The sequence below is a fragment of the Amblyomma mixtum genome, chromosome 3 (genome assembly GCF_055824585.1).
Source record: "Amblyomma mixtum isolate Tamu chromosome 3, ASM5582458v1, whole genome shotgun sequence".
NCBI lineage: Eukaryota > Metazoa > Arthropoda > Arachnida > Ixodida > Ixodidae > Amblyomma > Amblyomma mixtum.
The window spans coordinates 379,693,242-379,713,835 of NC_143014.1; the positions used below are offsets into that span (position 1 = coordinate 379,693,242).

The following is a 20,594-nucleotide window of genomic DNA, read 5'->3' on the forward strand; positions in this document are numbered from 1 at the left end:
TCAAATTGGTTTTGGTTTTATTGCATTGCGCGGAGTGAAAAAAGCACGCATGCACCATATATGCGAATATTCAAGAAAGATCCGCCAGTGGACGTACTCAACTGGACGTCCGTCGGCGGGCGAACCGTATACATTTGGCGGCAATTTCCTCGCTGGCGTCTCAGAACCCTCCTCGCAGCGCCTCCGCTCCCCTCCTCCTCCTCTTTTTTTCTTTCACGGCTGTTGCGCTCTACGGTCTATTCTTCCGGCGAGTCTGCCTCCGCGCACCTCCGCCGCCGCGAATCTGCGCGTCTTCTGGACCACGCGGTCCGTGTTCTTTAATATTTTTCATGTTTTATAGTTTAATTTCTTTATTATTTTGTTTCTTTTCATATTTGCATTTTTTCTTTGTTTTATTTCACTCACGAAACCCGTGCGTTCACTAGATGTGCCTTTTCTCTAATATTTTTCGTGTTTTATGATCTAATTTCTTATATTTTTGTATTAAGGCTTTCGCCTTAATACAATCGCTTTATTAAGGCTTTCGCCTTAATAAAGCGATTCTGCTCGTATTTTCTTTCACAGCTGTTCTGCTCCTGGCGAGCTTCTAGGGCGTCCGGCTCGCGATTTTCGCGTTGCCCTTCGAGCCATTTGTGTGGCCGGCACGTTCCTCGCGCAAAGAAGGCGATTCACATGACGGTCCGTTCGCCCGCGGCCCGCGCACTACCTGGTCTCCTTCCGTGATATTCTCTCGTATTGCCGAGACAAACGAATGGAATACGCGCCCCCCGCTCCGTTCCTCACCATAGCGCAGGCTGCACATTGGCGACAACTACAAACCCGGACTGCTCAATACCCAATACTGCTGCATGCCCGATACCCAGACCAATTCTTGTCATCATGCAAACTTTTGCGGCAAACCAGGCGCCCCTACGATTTACATCATTGGCAATAAACGTTTCCACCACCACCTACGTGTTCATGCGTCAGCGCATTGAGAGGCGCGCTGACCAGGCCGCGGTCCAGAAGACGCGCAGATTCGCGGCGCGGAGGCAGATTCGCCGGAGGAATAGACCGAAGAGCGCAACAGCCGTGAAAGAAAAAAAGAGGAGAAGGGAGAAAAACAGGAGGAGGAGGGGCGGCGCTGCGAGGAGGGTTCTGGGACGCCAGGGAGGAAATTGCCCCTTTGGCCACCTTTCGGACGGCCGACGGACGTCTACCGGCTGTTTGCGGATGTTCAGCGGACGTACAGAACATCCGAAATAGACCTCTGTCGGCCGTCCGAAGGATATCGGTGGTTGCTTGGGGCGATTCGGCCCGTATTCGCTGAGCACGACAGCCGCACGTAACTACGTCGTAAACGAACCCCACTTCGATTAGACAGCAGTGCTTTTGTTATCGCTGCCTGATCCTGTCGACGAAACCGGCGCTTGCAGCGTTCCCCTCGATTCTGGAATGGAAGCTCGGACAGCGGTCGATGACAGCAGCGCTTCTGCGAAATCAGTGAGCCGCACGTAGTTCAAGCACATTCGCGGGGATGAGAACCGTAACCAGGCGTCACTCGATAGCTGCGGCGCGTCTGAGCTGCTCCTTGCATAGATATGGCCTGCGTATCTGCGCAAAGCCGTTGAGTTCCGATCTCTGCAACATATCTGGCCTTGATATAATAAGGCTTCAGATCTCGTTGTCCTTGCAAAATTTTGGACCAAGTGCATACAAAAGAAATGCAGGCCGACCACTAAAGTTTGCTTAAATGTTGACTGAAATGATATGTGACCTCGCGCTTTCTTTAATTGATCTTGAAATGAATTCTTGCCGCATGCACTCCATTTTTCGGTGGAGTTTTCAGTTGGCGCATGCACTCCGTTTTTCGGTGCAGTCGTGGCAACCAAAGCGGCGTCCTTATATCGTGGACGTTGTGGAATCTGCGCTTCCGTCACAGTAGTACTAGCTGGCACGGCAACGTCGGTCCCTATACCGAAGCAGGACGCTAATTCTGCATCGTGCACACCGTTGTCACATGCAGACACGAAAAGACACGACACCGACGAAGCGCAGGCTAACAAGTGTAAGCTAGCAGGTACTCTCGTGTCGAATTTTTTCAACATGGCGCGCTCATTGCAAGGGTGAAAAGCTACCCAGCACACCTAGCCCATTGTTTTGAGCGGCCGCTGTGACAATCTACGACCACCTTCGAGCAAAAGAACGACTGCCCTAGAGTGGCGACAAGCCTTCCGAAGTACGGCCATCTGTATACGTTGTGTGCAGAGAACTCCCACAGAAGACATAATCGGCGCCTTTGTCGGAGATATACCCGAAGTGCTCATGCACATCAGACGCGCCGCAGCTAGCGAGTGGCGCCGGGTCACCGATCTCTTCCCGCGAATGTGCCTGAACTACACGCGGCTCTTCGGTTTCACGGAAGCGCTGCTGTCATCTCCCACTATCCGAGCTTCGATCCCAGATTCGAGGGGAACCAAACCCGCAAGCAACTTCCGTCGCTGCGCCTGTTTTCTCAGCCGGCTTGAGCAACGCTAGTATGCGGAGTTGCCCCACGAAAGCGACATTTATTTACGACAGTTACGTGCGGCTATCGCGCCCAGCGGCTTCCGGCCGAATCTCCGACGCGCGCCTATTCCAACCGGCAGGCGACACGCGAAGAAAACATGCTTGCAGAACCGCAGTTCGTCTGCTACGTGCACATCAATGAAGGCGTTTGCATGGATGGATGGATGGATGGATGGATGGATGGATGGATGGATGGATGGATGGATGGGTGGATGGATGGATGGATGGATGGGTGGGTGGGTGGGTGGGTGGGTGGGTGGGTGGGTGGGTGGATGGATGGATGGATGGATGGATGGATGGATGGATGGATGGATCGATGGATGGATGGATGGATGGATGGATGGATCGATGGATGGATGGATAGGAGCGCCCCCTTTGAAACGGGGTGGTGGCAATTGCCACCTTGCTCAGCTTTTCTTTCTTTATTATTTTTTTTGTTTACTGTGCTGACGATAAGCGAAATGCGCAGCGCCATCTCTCGGCGCTCCGAGAACTAAGTCCTCCATGTTGGTACGGTACAGAAAACGAAACCGCTGCCCAGTGTTGGGTTAAAACGGCTGCGCTTCGTTTGAAAAGTAAAATGCCGATGCAGTGTTGCGCTACCCTCTCCACTGTGAAAAGACACTACGATGCGTGCCGCAACTAGGTGCATTCCAGCTTTTCGCTTTTCTATTTTTTCACTCGGTCCCAAAGTTTTAGTAACAGAAAACGTCATGCGAGGTATCGTGTCAGCACGCGGATCAGTGCGCAGCTTTCGCTTTCTGCGCTGATTTTTGACAAATCTCTCGAGGTGATTTGCGTTTAAATTAAGATGAGGACCACAGCCTTTGTTGTCTCTGATCAAAATTAGAAGCCGATTTCGTGCTTTTATCAACTCTCCGGGGCGTGAATATATGTAGACGCATACCTGAACAACGTAATAGAGAAGGTAATTTTTTTGAGCGGGCCAATCGCTCGTGCCGTGGCGAAATAAGTTCACTCGAAGAACCATATGCCGATTACTCCTTAGTTTGCTACGTGTTCAGTTAAGTTTTTCCCGTGTTCAATTAGTTTTAGAAGGGCGAACAAACTCTCTGGACCATACGCATATGTTATGCGCGTTAAGGAGTCTTTGTGAAGCAATACACCCTACGTATAAAAACTGAGGTTCGAATGCTTTATTTCTTGAGGATTCCTATACCTTCGATATCTACAGCGACGAAAATCTAAAAAAAGCGAATAATATAGCTACTTTATTATGAAGGAGGGACGCATTTCTAAGCTAGAAAGTACGTGCAACAGTGTTCTGAAAACGCTTCAGGCCTTCAGATTTTATTATCGTTGTGGCAAGCTCCAACAGCTCGCTTCGCAACAAAGCCATTTGTCCAAGTTTGGGAGTAAGCTAATTAAGTTTCGGAAGCAACCGAACATGCTAATTTCGCCCCTGCACACACAGCTTGACCAGCGTATCGAGTCCGTGCATGCACCTACAGCTGTAGCATCTTTCTCTAATCAAGCCGCCGCGGTGGCTCAGTGCTTATCTGAAAAAAAAAGCTGCGTCTTTGCTTACAATATTTTGAATTACATGTGCATGCCTACTTTCCTCTTGTTAATGTCGACTGACTGCGTCTTAAGCAGGACGCGGTTTCAACGAATTGCGGCGAAAATCAACCGACGCCGGGCTCTGAAACGGTGACGTTGAAAATTGCGGATGCGCATTGCACATTACAGTAAAGGAATCTAATTACGCAGCTGGTCGAGGGTCTTGTGTGATTATACTGCAATGCACGAAGCTCCTGGCGTCGGCGTGAACGAAAGTTCGCACTGTCACAGAAGTTTGTCAACACGCGTGCGCACTCACCACAAAATTACCGCTCGCTACCCTACCAGATGAATTCGCGTCCACCTGGGAATAAAATAGCCATGATAATGAGTGATGCTTGAACTGGTGTTTTAATGCGAGCATTAAAACGACAACAGCACACGGTCACGGTTCGACTTTCCAACCCACTTTCGAGTGCCGATTATTGCGATCATCAGCGCCAGACTTCAAGCGAAGCTGAGGACGCGGTAGGAGTAAGCTGGCGCTTATTGAAAGCACCTACATTTGGTCAAAGATCAGCTGTGAAAACAACGCAGCAGCTGAAGCTTGCCTGTTGAAATTCCACTCGCAAGAAGAAAGTACGCATAGCAAACGATGCACCAGCTCGACGAGCTCGACCGAGCCAAGATGGAAACCGGAAGTTGTGGGCGCGGTGTTGCCAGACTGCCAAGCAATTTCGCATATCATTAAGAATCGCCATCATCTTTACCTAGTTTCCTACAATTCTAACCTTATGCCACATCTCTGCTTTTCAGCCACCAATCCTCCAATCGCTTTTTGCTAACTTCCACTGCAGATTTGTTTACATGGCCTTTGTTATCTTTAAACCCTAGGTGGCGTTGCGCCGCAGCGCCGCGGCGCGGCTGTCCGCCAGTGCATATATCACTTCAGCAGTTTTTTGAGGAGTCATGTGAGGAGGATAATATCGTAGGTTCTGAAATTTTTTCACTACATTACATTTTTCACTATTCTCTGGTGTTTCAGCGGCGTTTCTGAGATTTTTCCCCCAACACAGGCGAAGAGAAAGACGAAGACGCGCGCTTGACCATTGCGTCCTCTATGCTTGACAGCGCTCTCAGAACGGCACACGTGTTGAGGTTCTGAGCCCCGCACTGCTACCAGACGTTAGTGTTCTGAGCTCATACTGAGGAACGCCTTTCAACTACCTCGCTGGACAGACTGGAGGTGATCAATGCATGCCTATTTTATTGCAATTGCCGTCAAAACTAAATCATAATGTATGTGGCCTCTAAAACATCCGGCGGCCCGGGAAGACTTTGGTACTTTCTGTAATTGGCTAGGCTTAGCCGCCGAGCTCTGATGCTGAAAAACTTTCTTCCTTAATGTCGCCTCATCCCGCAGAAGCTACCAAATGAGCGTCATATGTGCAATAGCGTCTAACGGTAGTGCGTTGTGTGTAGTAATTGTATTTAATTACGACGTGCCAGTAATTCACTCGCGCTGAGCATTCTGTGATCGGAGGCTTCGCAACAATGCCTAGGACTTCGATTGAGCTCATTAACAGCGAGTGTTTCTGCATTGCTTTTCAATCAAAATGTTGCAGGCGTGTCCAACACAACCTACAATCCGTTTCCGATATCTAAATGCCATAGACACTTAGTCGCCGTGGCACACCTTAAGAGCCTCCCTATACAGTGTGCCGCAGACTTCACCTGGATAAATACCTTCGAGGTAAATTCCTTCATTGTAAAGGACTTTACGGTAAAGGCCTTGTAGTGAAGGCCTTCATGGTAAATGCCTTCCTAGTAAACACCAGAGGCAAAAATTTTTTAGGCTCAAGGCCTTTATGTTAAAGGCACATGAGGACCATAAGTGCTCATCATAACTGGTGTTATTGCCCGATACCCCACGCTGTCATGCTAAACCATCTGCCATTTTTAGGGCGTGAACCTTTGTTGCCTCATAAGTGGCGTGGACGGAAGCTGTCCGCACGTGTCCACACAAACTGTCAATCATTAGTTCCATATGATAATAAATAAAATGTAAAAGTTGATCAGCAACATGTAATGATTTTAGGAATGATAAGTAGATAGTAAAAAATAGTGATAGTGACAATGGTAGCTACTGATAGTGACAGTTACTGCTAGAGATAGTGATGGTAGTGAAAGTTACTTAGCAATTGATATATTCACTAGATAGTGAAGACTACAGATATTATGATGACAGCTATACTGTTAGTTGGTGATAGAAATCATGATTATAGCGTTAGTGATAGTCTGTGATAGTGAGGCGATTGAGATAGAAAATAACAGATAAGGCAATGAGGAAAAGTTGAAAAAAGAGAAACAATGAAAAAGTAAATAAAAATAGTAAAATTTAAATAAAGAAAAACAAAAATAAGAAAAAACGGTAAACGAAATGAAAAAGGGAGGGAGAAATAGTGGAAAAGGGAAGGCCTTTCCGTTTCTGCTCCTAAGGAGACTTAAATTCATTGTTGTAATTTTCTTTTACAGCAGCACTGCGTGCTACTACAGAATTGCTAGTGGGTGATACAGATGCTATGGATGCACAACACATGGCTCCTACTTCTACAAAACTGATTCACTACGTAACATTTTCCTACGGTATGCCTGAATGCAGCTGTCGAAGATGGCTACCTTGAAGCAGCATAATGGATGCCTACACGAAGGTATATTGATGCCGCAGCTTGGCTTAGCCTCCACGCCGGCGCTCCTGCTGTTCCTCAGCGGCAAGAAGCCGCGACTTCAGGAAGCCATCACACTGGTGGGCCGAGTGGACGTGGTGGTCGTGGTGCCCAAGTACCGGCTCAACCTATCTGGCTTCTTCATGGCAAACAAGAATGATACTCCAGGTGATTGTCGACAAACGACAGCTGCTTGGATTCAACTTGAGAGCAGTAAATATGTGCAATAAATTTAAAGACATATCTTCAATTTGTTTTATTATTGTTCTTTTACTGTGGCCAAAGGAGCATTTTTCATCATTTTGAAGTAATATTCCAAAGCTATTACGTTGCGAAATAGTGTTCCGGGCCTTGAACGTACAAGCAAAGGCGTAATTTGATTGAATACTTATTTCAACAGTGCACTCTTTCCACAGTTCTAAAGCAACGTTACAAAGAAAAATAATTCAATAACTATTTTAGAAAAAGCTTAGTAAACTCTTTAGCTTACTAATATAAACATCCGTAGTTTCTCTCTCTCATTGAAAAGTTGCCAAAACCATCCAAGGGTCACGTGATAAGAGTAACGTGACAACGATGATTTGCCAAATAAGTTCCTGATATTGAAATGCTGATTTATGCAATACAGCAGACTGCAATTCTCCAATAATTTTTTTTTAAATTTCTCCTCATGCTTGTTCTGCTCAGTACTAGAGATAATAAATGCTCGTGTACGAATGAAGCTCTTATGGTAAAAACAAATGTTAATGTTGACTGCCAGCCGCCTGCATTTCTCATCATCAGAAAGCGTCACTAATATGTTCTTCAAAAACCAAATGGCGAAACATGCCCGAAGAGTGAAGGGTGCTGAAAGGGGAAGGAAGCATACTTATTAGCATGGTATCAACAGCACTTGCAGCATTCGTGAACAAAGCACTGCGACGACTTATAACCCAAGGGGGGGGGAGACGACCGCTCTGATTTTTTTTCTTTTCCTTTTTTTCCCATGTGCTTTTGAACTTTCACAAGCAAAACAACGCAAAGCTACCATGTTATCGTAAGCAATGCATAAAGTGACCAAGAGGTGGAGGGGAAAAAAGAATCAGAGCAACGAGCTTTATTGAAATTTCCTTAAGCCTCATGGTTCTTATCTATAGATTATATTGTAAAAAGATGTGAGCAGTGGATAGTTATTTTCAATATTGTTCTTATACTTCCACTGTTTTTTTTACTCTCATTTCACTTTCGCTTTGTTTAATAGCAGGCCATGAAAAAACAAAAGATGCAGTCTAACGCAAGTGAATTTGATTTCCCACAGGAGGAAAAGAATGGCCTGCACACATTGTGTGTGGGTGCCCCGTTGCAACTCAAAACGCGCATCCACAGTGCGTTGGAGCCGCGCTTCCAGATGTTGTGCCGGCCGTGGGAGAAGATCTGCGACTTCTCACTGCCCCCAGCTGGTTGCGAGAAGAAGCTGGTAATGCCTAAGTCATCGATAGCTCCCTCTGGGTCGCCACACGGAATGTGCTTTTTGGACACTAATTCTCAATGACAGTATCGCAGTGGCATTACAGAAAAAATTGAAAATGGCCGTGCTGAAAACTAGGAAAGCATCCATTTAAGGCACTCTAAGAAAGCTCGACAACACAACGGTGTGAAATATTGCTTGGAATCTTGAAACAAAATGCACAAATTTATGTCCCCTAGCATGTGCCAGGAAATATACGAAGCTTGACTCAGAGAACAAAAAAAAAACAGTGACACAGGATCTTCTCCCAAAATGTTTAAAAATAATCTAAGTGAACAAATGAAAATGGAGCACTCGGCGGTGGTATATTCGTGCCACTTTTAGAAGTGTTTTCGTTTTTCTGTGTTTTTTCTGACCTTATACTCTAATTGTTCTTTTTTGAATGCAAGAGGTCTCCTGTTGTTCTACTGGGGGCACTTTGGGTGCGCAGTCTTCTTGTTGGGTCTGGTGACAAGTTTTCTGTTCTGTGCGGTTGGCTCACAGTTTCAAAAAGGAAAAAAACAAAAATTACGGGACATTCAGACAAATGATGTGCCAATTCTGTGAAAGCAGTTAGATTCATCCTTAGTTATTAGTTTCATGTTTTCACATTAATGAATGCTTTTGCTCTACTCCGAGGCTTCACAGATGTGATAAGAGGGTTTCTGGAGGGCAAATAGGGGCAGATATGAGTGGGTAATGGTGGGTGGATTTGTGGAAGGTGCAGGTGGGGTGAAGGTTGGCGGCGGGTGGGGGGCAGTCCCCTAGATACGGGGAAGAGCCTGGTGGATAGCGCTTCTGGAGGCCAGCAGATTTACTCGCTGCTTCCTTAACTTCGATTTCACCGTCACATTTTGGTTCAGCTGTTGCAGGGGTTTCTAGGGAAAGGAGGCCTCGTGGATGGAGAGGTATCAGGGCTGGTGGTGCGTGGTGCATCTGGAAAGTAGAATTCAGTGGTGAATGGCACCTCTGGTGGGTGGCAGGGGGCGGGGGTGAGGAGGTTGACCGAGGGTGGCGGTGCGTAGATGGGAGCTCCCTAGCTTGGGGAGTGAGGTCTGGAAGGTGGCCGGTGGGACGTGTTGTCTCCGCAAACGCTTCTGTCAACCAGATCGGGGTTTTGCCGATGGACACTAGCTGCTTCTGGTGAAGCAAGGTTCATATCATCTGCACATATTCAGTTTGTTGTATTATGTAGTCTTATAACGGTTATATCACACATGTCTCATTTGGTCTTTGGCAACAAATTGAAATCGGTTTATAGGATTTAACATCCCAAAGCGACTCAGGCTATCAGGGATGCTGTAGTGAAGGGCTCCAGAAATTATGACCTCCTAGAGTTAGAGAACCCCAGGTGGTCGAAATTTTCTATGGCGTCGTTCATAGCCTGAGTCGCTTTGGGGCATTAAACCCTATAAACCTATTAGCATTTGTTTCGAAGTTTATTCCGATGCTGTTCCCTACTGGTCAGTACGCATATGTATGTATATGCATCATGACTGTAAGGACAGGACACAGACAACGCTGACACCGCTGTGCTTGTGTCCGCCTTTATTTGGTGTCATGTCGCAGCATTTACAGTGAACTCATTATAGATATGTACAATCATTATATAAAAAAAAAACCTGGAGGGTACACTTAAGCGCCACCTTAGCGTTCATTGCGATAAGTGCGGTGTTGTTAACAGGTAATAAGTCTGATAGCAGTAACTGGTCATTGCCCTTATATGCGGAATTGGTCATCCTCAACTTCACGCTCGTCCATCCCTTGGGGCCCTCATGCCACCCCTGGCAGAGTGGTGCAGGAGTTAAGCTATGCACCACTGCCTGGTGATGGCAGGTGCTGCCGTCGGTGCGGCTTGAGACTCAGGTTGCTCTTTCCGAGCAATCTCTTGCAACAAATTATTAGAGTTTTAGAATAGGGTCAGGGTGAATAGGGTGACCCTATCTGCATGTCCTCAGCGTTAAGGAAACGGGTTCAAGTTTTCTGTCTAGAATAGGGTGGTGGATGGTCGCTTTGCATTGCTTGAAGGCAGCGACATAACGGCGGGAAAGGGAAGCTTTCAGAACAAATCACTTAATATATATGCTGTATTTTTCCAATGCGTAAATAAAACGACATGCAAACTGTTGCAGTTACCAATTTCTAATTAGGAAATGCGGAAAATGATGCAAATATTTTTTTATAATGCGGACATGTTCAATCTGAGCCAAGACTATCCACATAGGAAGATCAAAGTTGTAAACCTGTTTGTGGAGATCAGTAGTTCAAACCTCCCGCGCTTTCTGACGTCAATCGACATGTACTCGCTAAGCCTAGCAGCTCTGTAAACACAGAAGCAATCTGAGAATCTGGTGTGTTATATCGTTAGAATTTTGTTGTTCAGCCAACTTCAGCCAAAGCAAAACCTTCGGGCACCTTTAGTTTGCCGTGAGCGTGAGCCACAGAGTAGCAGCAACGACAAATCGGTGATGAAACGAGACGGCCTGCTTCGATGGCCGCCACCATGTTGACCCAACGTAGAGGGGCTTTGGGGTGCACGCTATTTCGTCGATTTTGCGTTAGCGTCGCCCGCTCACCGAAACACCCAAGGGCCGTTAGCGTTCTGCGCATGCGCAGTAGCATCCTGCTATTCCCCTATGACCCAAAGCGATAGGGTGACCCTATACTAAAACTCTCTATTAACTGAGCTGCCACCTGCCACAGTGGTCAGTTTGCTCTCAATCCGGTGGGCAGGTTGTGGTGATGCCTCTAGATCACTTGACCAACGTGGCTCATCTAGGCTCCTTCTCCGAGGATTTTTCACTCACTGCGCTGAGGCCACCGCCGGAATTTCTGCAGAATGGAAACATTAATGTTATCGCTTTAACAGAAAGCTGAAATGGTCTCCTTTCCAGCCGTGTGGTGCGGCTCTTGTTAACCTTTTGAAGATTTATGCTCAGGACCGCTTAGGCCAAGTCCTGCCGCCACCTTCGAAAGATTCAGAACGCCCAAGAGGCAAAACAAGCCTGAGGCCCCGGCTAGAAACACACCAGGTGGTCTATATATTTTTGACAATTTCTGTAGCAACTACCTCAGCCTCAACCTCAGTTGCAGTTCTAATACAGTCTGTTTTCGTGTGCCAGCAGGAGCTGGGGAGGTCTTGTGAGGCTTACGGTGTCAGGAGGTTGGGCAATGGAAAGTTGTACTCTAACTGATATGGATTTCACATTGTGGCCCACAACACATTGCTACCCCACCCCCTCAGCCTCGCCCCCCACAGTTCAGGTAAGACAAATGAAATTCTTGCTGGCTGGCTTTCTATTTAACAGATTCTTTAGCTGAAGTTAGCAGAGCTGAGCTGATCATCATGTGTTTCCTGTGGGAGAGACATCACGAAAGATTACAGATTGGGGATATTCCGGACCTGTAGCACATGCTTCAGTGATGCCCTTGTAGTATCTCCAGTAGCGCGCAGAACCCAGCGATGTTACTGAGCCTGTTCTCATATCGAATGCTTGTGTTAGATTCCCAGATGTTCTGCTGGTGATTTGAGCCGTGTGCTGGTAAACGTGCGGAAGAGAAATGAGTGTTGCTTCGCACATTAACACTTGGACCAAACCAAATCTTATAGTTTGTGAGTTTGTGTTGCAATGTGTTGGAATCTTGCCGTGCAGGGTCTTCCCCAGGTTGGACAATGGCTGTTGCACGGCAGCCTTCCGGAGACCAGAGGAGAGCCGCCACAGGTGGCAACGTTTGAGACTGGAGTTGTTGGCCGCAGGCACTCAGCAACCACATGGCGTTTTTCCGAGACTTAGGAGCCAAGTGACTGCTTTTTGGCCTGGAATTGATTGATCGCGATGGCGTATTTTGCTGCCATGTATAGAATGTCTACAAGTCGTGGCATATTTTGTATTTTTTATAGTTTGTAAAACGCAACATATATTGCGGACCAAAAATTTGTGTTGTGCGTGTGCTTATTACTTAACCATGCCCGAAAGCTTGCAGTATGCGGTTTCGATGCAAAATATTTCTGCGCAGTCAGCCAAAACACGTCAAGTAACAGCAATGAATCGCGTGGCAACATGTCTGTTGCATAAACTGGAATAATACCAGCTGATATACTGGTGAGCCTGCGCAGGATTGTTGTTTTTCCTTCCCCAAAAATCCACATACCCCGAACTTTTGTCCATGACAGTACAATGTGAAATTATACACACCGAACCTTACATTCAGTTCCTTGCAGGTGTTTGTAGCGCTTGATGCATTTGAATACCTTAGCATTTGAAGCCCCACCATGAAAAAGCGTGTCAGTCGACGTCCTGACTAGTGCAACATGGCAGGTGGGGCCACGTGCAACTGCCATCCGCCCGCCATGGTTGTCACACAGTGGGAAGCTCAGGGAGACATTCCCCTCTTCACTTGTAGGGTAGAAGAGGCGAGGCCGAAAGGTGGTTAGTACAGGAAGAACAAAAGACTAAGAAGGTCTAGAAAATCTCAGCAAAAGTAAAAATGACTAAGAATGACTGAGCAAAGAGCCCAGCAAAGTTGCTCAGCAGTTTTCATTAATGAGCAAAAGAAATGCACACCAAAGTATGTAAGAAATTATGAAGAAACAATAAGTAGATGTGAGGAATTGGAAGGAGGATACCTAATGCTTACGTATTGCCACCACAGAATGACGGATAAGTACTCCCATAATTTGTTACTGTGTCTGGCCACTTCCAGACCGTTAGAGCTAGGAGGAAGCAGTCTTGCATATCTGCATTCGATGCAAGCGTAGATGTGAGAGAGTGTGCTTTGCAATGTATTCGTGCAGTCCAACGTGTAGCATGTTTGGTTTCGCTACGCTTGATCTATGCCAAAAAAGACTACAGTGACGCATTGCCCTGCTTAATTGTCCATGCATCACGGAGAGGCCTCCCTGTGTTCTAAAGGGAAAAAAATTTCCTTGTCTGCTGCACTAGCGATCCCCATAGATTGCTTGGGAGTTGAAGACAATTATCTTAGGACAACCGAGTTCTTTTGGGCCAGAAGGGTGACGGAACTCTTGCAAAATCGCCTAATGTTCACAATCGTCGCATCGACGATAGTGGGCTTCTGCAATAATCCGTTGATATTAACATGCCCGCAGCTTTGAGGCAGCATCACCATTACAGCAAGTAGCGGTAATGTATTGCATCATTCTGGGTAGAGGAATGTAAAACAACAAAGGGAATTATTTTTATGAAATTAGCGCTATAAGAAGAATACAGAGAACTGATGCAGGAATAAATTGTGCTTAAAAAAATCATAGATGCAGGGAGCAGTTGTCGACCAGCACTCGAGTGAGGCCTTGCACTGGAGTACCAAGCACAAATGAAAAACCATACAAAACCGATAGGGAATGCTTTTGAGGATAGCAAAAATTCTAATAGCAGAGAAAGATTCAAAGCGCCATCAAGTGGTTGGTGGATATATTGTAATTATGGAATCTTGCATAATACGAAAAAATTGCATGTGAAGTGTTTCTTGTTCAAAAATGCTATTGTCTAGAATCGTTGGCCATGGAAGTGAGAAAAACAGATATGGAAGTGACAAAAACAGATTTTTAATGCCTGCCATGAAGTACTGCATTAAAAACTTTATTAAAAGTGAACTATGGCCGAGTTCTGGGAGCGAACCTTTTGAAATTCGGAACATCACTCACAACCACCGTGGCCATGTAAGAAAGGAGATGGTCTTTCGGGCCGCGCCCACTTGACTCTAAATATTCACGAGAACTGTTTAAGCAAGTTTACTACGTAGTCACCACTCTCACTTTCCTGCGCTGTGCTGCTAGCACTGTGGATCTCCTTTGAAAATTTATCATCATCAATCAAATCCATAGTTGGTGTCCCGAGGTGGCACCAACCCCTTCAAAGTTGCACCCTGCCCTCGGACTCAGCAGCAAGTCGGAACATAGCACACGCACTCTATGGTCATCTCACACTGTCACGGGTTCTTTAGCGAGCCTTAAGGGATCCTGAATTTCCAGAAGCAACCCACAACCCATAGACCACCGCTGCTGCCGCTGCCACTGCCGTTGGGTCTGTCGTATAGCGTTCTGCGGTGGTGACGGCCCAGCGTGAGCCGAATAATTAGTAGTGCAGTCACCTTTGCTGGCTTCAACCCCTCTTCTCCTTCCCTGATGCTTCGTCCTCGACCGGCGAGCAGGACCCCACCGTCAGCACCGTTGGCGAGTCTGTAATCCCTTTGTGTCCACCGACTTCCTCGGGTTATGAAACATCTCTTGCTGCTGCTGCTGTTGTTGTTGGCCTCATAAAATTGCCCATACCCACAAAGGGGATTGGCCATAACCAGGTGGTGACGATCTGTACTGCAAATTACAGGTGGTAAACATGGGATGATCTAAAATTGCTATACATTTATGTTTTGTAATTGTGAAGCTGCAAACGCAATTACTGTGCAGAGTGTAGAAGTCTAACCAAGTGACTTGGTATATTGCCGTATGATCAGTGCTGCACCTGCGGCAGAAGGAGGAACCGTTTCAAACATTTCTTCACACATTTTACACAGTCTACAGTCAGTCTACAACTGTCTATAGGAATCATTGCATAGAAGTGGAGGGATGAGGCAGACATACTGCATGAAATGACTTCTGTTGCGTTAATCACAGCGACAGGTGTGTTCTACATGAAATACTGCAGAATAGTGCAGAATACCTATCTTGAGATGGCCTAAATAGCGCACGCTCTCTTGTACGTTCCGTAGTTTCTTATGATGTGAGGGAACGAAACTGCCGATAATGAGGAGGTGCACACTGTTCGCATGCTTTGCTGGCTGTATTCAGGTGCCCCAGACCGCTGAAATGATTGACAAAACTGTTTCCAGATGATGGCTGACGATAAACAGTCTGAGAAGGGTGCAGCGAAGCTCACATTTTCCACTAATTCATATAGAACAGGCCACCTTCGTAGGGCCTCTTACTAGGCACTTGGCTGCAGACTTGAAAAGCTGCACAGCCCATGCGGGATTCTTTACGCCTTTTGAGCGACACGGGTGTCGACTCGCGATTGTGGTGCCAACGAACTTGCATATACATATTAGAGAGTTTTAGCTGAGCGGGTTTACTATCCGCTCCGCTCGCAGTTCCCAGCGGAGCCACAGCGGAGCATCGCATAGAGTTTTAGCACTGCGTCTTCCCCGTCCGCTCAAGCGAGGCGACTCGTTACGCCTCCTAGTGGTGGTAACTGGACTTGCCAGAAAATGATCATAAGTAGGCCTCTCTGATATATGCGTGAATAAATAAATAATAGTTGTTTACGTTTGCTGTATGCTTTCTGGTAACAACAGAGATTTGGTGTTAGCAGTGAAGCTTTCGTATTACAAAACAAATTTAAATGTCTGCCACTGCGAGAGCCAAGCCAAGACCACGCAGGTCACCCCTCGCAGCGTGCGCTTGTACGCATTTGTAGCGTTGTCTAGCGTGTGCATTCATCCTCTACGCGTGCGAGCGTCGATCGTGATCGATTTACGTTCGCAAGTTATCCGACACCGCCTGCGATCTGTTCGCCATGCCAAAAAGTATCCGGCAAGACCCTCGCTGGCGGCCGCCATGTTGAATGTTTACGTTTGGTTCGGCTAGCGCGAGCCCAGAAGGCTTTGCGCGAGGCCCGCTCGTCGGCCCGCTCCGGACTCCGCTTGGCTCGCGCGGGAGCGGGGCGGAGGAGCCGTTCCGCTCGCGCGCTCCCGCCTGAGCGCTTCGCGCATGCGCAGTAGCGCTCCCGCTAGCTCGCTGAGCGGAGCGAGCGCACAAACCCGCTCAGCTAAAACTCTCTATTTACTCTCAGGGCCGAAGCATTAGAGAAAGAAGTGGGTAATAATAAAAAATATACAAGAACAATATTGGCATATTAGAATTAGATTATATAATCACTAACAACATTCTTAAATGACTCTTGAGTTTGTAATGCATGCAGTGGAAGTGGGAAAGTGATTCCATTCCTTAGCTGTCTTTGGGATGAAAGATGCGAAATGAATGTTCGTGCGACTGCTTGGCACTTCAACTTTGAACTGATGTTCGCTGCGGGAAGAAATATATGAAACCGGCAGAAGTAGCGAGTTTCTGAGATGAGGGTTATAATGGTAGATTTTATGGAACAGGCAAACACGCAATTCTTCGATGAATGGAAAGATCACGAAGGCCTAGATTCCTTCCGGTTACACTAGCATTTCGATTATAGTTGGAAAAAGTGAAACACGCCACCTGGTTTTTGATGGATTCGATCTTTTTTAGAATTAGTAAGGAAAGTTGAGGGTCCCTTACTGATGACGCATGTTCTAGCTTTGGTCCGAACTAGTGTTTTGTAAAGTATAAGTTTCAAGTTTGTGGGCACTATAGAAAAATTCCAACGTAAGTAAGCAAGTGTACGATTAGCATTACTTGTTATGTAGTCCACCTGAGCTTGCGAGGAAAGGTTACTGCATATATGAACACCGAGGTATATATAAGATGAAACCTGTGTTAGCGGAGTTTTATTAAGTGAATAATCACAAGAAATCTCATTAGATACATGACGGTAAATTCTCATTAACTTGCACTTAATAACATTAAACTTCATTAGCCAAGTGTTACACCAAGAAGAAATCTGATTAAAGTCTGATTGGAGGGTAAGGTGGTCAGCAGAGCTTTTTATTTGACAATAGCACAATCACTGGCAAAAAGTTTCGTGGAGAAAGATATGCTATTAGCCAAGTCATTAATATAGATAAGATTTGGCTGATTGGTTTATTGGGGTTTAACATCCCAGAGTGACTCCAGCTATGAAGGCCACCGTAGTGGAGGGCTCCAGAAATTTCGACCACCTGAGGTTCTTTAACATGCACTAGCATCGCGCAGTACATGGGCCTCTAGAATTTTGCCTCAATCGAAATTCGGCCGCTCTTTCAGGTCAGCAGCTGAGTGCTATAACCACTAAGCTACCGCGGCGGGTTATATAGATAAGAAATATCAAAGTTACCAGCACTGATCCCTGCGGATCCCAGAGTCCACACTGCAAGAATCAGAGCTACGGCCATTCGCATTTACAAAGGGTGTGCAGTTAGACAAGAAGCATTCGATCTATCTTAAAACGTTAAGATGAAGATTAAGCTTACTTAGTTTCAGAAGTAGTAGTCTGTGGCAAACCGTACCAAAAGCTTTGGCGAAATCAATGAAAATCCAGTCAGTAATGAGTGAAGAGTCAAGGGCGGAAAACAAGTCATTCGTGCAGGCTAAGAGCTGAGTTTCACAAGAATAGTGCTTTCGGAAACCGTGCTATTGAACACTGAAATCGAGTTATACCCTTGTTACATGGGCAGAGTTAACTGCGATTAGCATAACCACGGTCAATCATAACCGTGGTTAGCGTATGTTACATGGCAGACCAAACCACAGTTACGTGACTAACCGCGGTTCTCGCGAACCGAGCTTGGCGACCTTGGTTTGCGTCATTAACCGAGAACATGGCGGCGTCTGTGGACAAAGTGCCCGTAGGCGTCAGAGTTTTGAAAAGCGTATGAGCTGGTGCACTTCAGCAACATACTTTTTTCGCGTGAAATCACGTTTCAAGAGCAACACATTAAATGAGACTGCACCAAAGCGCCGTCCGATGGCGCTTTGGTGCAGCCTCTGAGTGCCGTCTGACGGCGCAGCAACAGTGTACTGCAGCACCGTCCCACAATGCTCGAGCTGCACATTGTAGCGCTGTAATATTGAAAAAGGACCGCTCCCTGCACCGCATCTTTAAAGCAGGCGACAAGAGCGCAACACTCGCTGCACCAGATTTCACGAGCTGACTGCGGTGGTGCCGCTTGCGAGCGCGGCGGACGATGGCGCTCTGACAGTGCGCTACTCCCTAGTCGTTGCTAAGCCTAACTTGTTTCGCATCGAAGCCACAGTGGGCTGCGCTTTTGAATTTACCAGCGCTACAGTAAATGGTCTACTCATTGCACTGCCTTACTGACTACCCCATTGTCTCATGCTAAAAGAAAATATATGATCAATTTCAGTGACGGCTTAGCAGCGGAGCTAGAATGCAAGAGATCGGGTGAGCCACAGTGCACCAGCGGCAGCTGGTACGCCCTAGCTTGTATCGGAGTTATTACTCCTACAGTCAGCGTGGTACAGATCAGCGATCCTCGAAGAGGAATCATTTTTGACATTCCCTTATCCCAGGGCTTATTATTTACGACAGCATGAAAGCATAGCATGATTTTCAGATGCTGGTGCCAGGGCTCCGTCGCAAAGGCATTGCCTTGGCGTGGACGGTTTTTCAGGAGGTGCGCCGATGTTTGTACTATGGCAGTGGAGGCAGTGCTGCCACCGGACGGCACCGTCGGATGACACTCTAGACACTGCGTTGTAAGGTATTTGCAAATGCTGCTTCACTCTGCTGATCATTGTGTCACTTCGTTCGTTGCACCCGGCCAGTGGATGCCAAAACCGAGAACGGTAGCGAGCAGTGTGACAACGGCGAACCGCGGTTTGAGATAACCACAGTCAAGTTTGGTAACCACGGTTAACTCTGCCCATGTAACAAGGGTATTAGTCTCAAGGAAAGTTATAATATGGCTATAAATAACATGCTCCAGTAGTTTGCAAGGAATGCTTGTTAATGAGATGGGTCTGTAATTGGAAGGGGAATTTAACATCACCTGACTTAAAAATAGGAACCACCTTCCCCACTTTCCAGTCGTCCAGAGGTTCACCACATTCCAAGGACTGCGAAAGAAGTTTTTACAACAGTATCGAAGAATAAGCTTCAGTGTTTTTCAAAAATTTTGGGCTGATACCATCTTTGCCTGGTGAAGAAGAGCTAATTTCATGCATTAATCTGCTTATTCCAGTCCAATCTATGATAAGATCCATGGTCTGGTAATAAAAATGGGAAACAATAGGAAGGGCAACAACTTTCTTTGGGAACAATAGTTTTGTCAGAAGCGAGTAATTCGATTTCTGACTTATCACCGCGAGCAACATTCCAAAATTTGCACGGGTTTGAGGCAAGCATCGACAGCAGCGTTCGTTCAAAAAATGTGCGCTTCGCATTTCTAAGCCCTTTAGTGTACTCTGCTGCTGTGCGATGATAAGCCTCTCATCTTTCTTCAGACACACATAACTTGACTTTATGGGAAAATTCGTTTTTTTTTGTTCAGTAATCGCTAGAGTGATGTTGTAAACGAAGGGGTATTAGAGAATTTTTTTATCCTGCATAAAAGAATAAATTGGTTAGTAAGCTAGATGATTTTCGATTTGAAGGTGAGCAAATTTTCTTGCACTGAACGCTCTCAAAACTCTGAAGAATTTGCTTGAAAAATCTGCTAGTCCTGTGTTGATAGAAGTATAGTCGACTTTCCCATAGTCCCTAGTAAACTTTTTGCTTACTTCCTGGCGAGGTGAAACGTTCATAATATTAAAATGAATAATGGAATGATCACTCAAACCAGGCAGAAGTGAAAGTGAGTGAGCGAGGTCCGGATGTACGGCAAGTACTAGGTCAAGAATACTGGCGCTAGATTGAGTAACACGCGTTGGACTTTTAACTAATTGATAAAGATTTAAGTCAGAGCATGTGCGAAGAAAGGAAATGCATTTGGAGGAGCTGCAGTTTGCAAGTGGAAGATGCATGTCCCGATTAATGTTGGGAACGTTAAAGTTAAAGTCGCCCTGAACGAAGCTGGGTGATGATGGAAACTTGGTGTGCAATTGCTTAGAACATCGTGAACATCCGACGAGAAACCATTAGATGAATTGGGAGGATGATAACATGTGACGAAAATAATATCTTTATAATTGAGGCAGATGTTCAAACAAACCATTTCAAGCGGGGAAAGAACAGAAACATTGAAGGAAACAAGGTCATTATCGACTGCTATCAAAAAGCCACTGCCAAATCGCGTTCCCCAATCACGCTTGTAGAATTTATATTTTCGTTTGCAATTCAAGAATTCTTTATCGTTGTTTTTTGCGGAAAGCAAAGTTTCTGTAAGAATCACCACATCAGCTGAACAGGTGTAAATCAATGTTGACAGGGAATCATGTTTATTGCTAACGCTCCTAATGTTAGAAAAAAGAAAAGAGAAGCTACATTTGAACGACCGATGTCTGCTAACATCTAGCTACGGTGACGACGGAGGGGCAGATGCACTAGAAGTTATTAAGCTAGTCTTGTCTGTGGAAAGTGCGCCACCAATACAGAGCTCACATACGCTGTCGGTGACGGGGCAGTAAATGTAACTTTAATTGTCGATAAATACTTTGTTGTATTTCAGTGACTAAGCCCGTACAGTAGCTTTTGCAAAATCCACCAGCTTTC

The 20,594-nt window shown here is 46.2% G+C and overlaps 1 protein-coding gene across 8 annotated transcripts; it reads left to right on the top strand.

The window, feature by feature from the left end:
- Positions 1-4,967: 4,967 nt before the first annotated feature.
- LOC149356967 (uncharacterized) lies at positions 4,968-12,215 on the top strand. 8 transcript variants are annotated; one of them, XM_089584370.1, is made up of 6 exons: positions 4,968-5,056; positions 5,145-5,314; positions 5,694-5,821; positions 6,731-7,007; positions 8,092-8,250; positions 11,934-12,215. In XM_089584370.1, the coding sequence occupies exons 4-6, from the start codon at positions 6,740-6,742 to the stop codon at positions 12,014-12,016; spliced, it is 510 nt and encodes a 169-aa protein (XP_089440496.1). In that variant the 5' UTR covers positions 4,968-5,056; positions 5,145-5,314; positions 5,694-5,821; positions 6,731-6,739; the 3' UTR covers positions 12,017-12,215. The 8 variants fall into 8 exon arrangements, with proteins under 8 accessions (XP_089440496.1, XP_089440498.1, XP_089440501.1 ...); XM_089584372.1 differs by lacking the exon at positions 5,694-5,821 and adding an exon at positions 6,604-6,714 and having other exon boundaries at positions 6,797-7,007; XM_089584375.1 differs by lacking the exon at positions 5,694-5,821 and adding an exon at positions 6,604-6,714 and having other exon boundaries at positions 6,797-6,962.
- Positions 12,216-20,594: the final 8,379 nt, after the last annotated feature.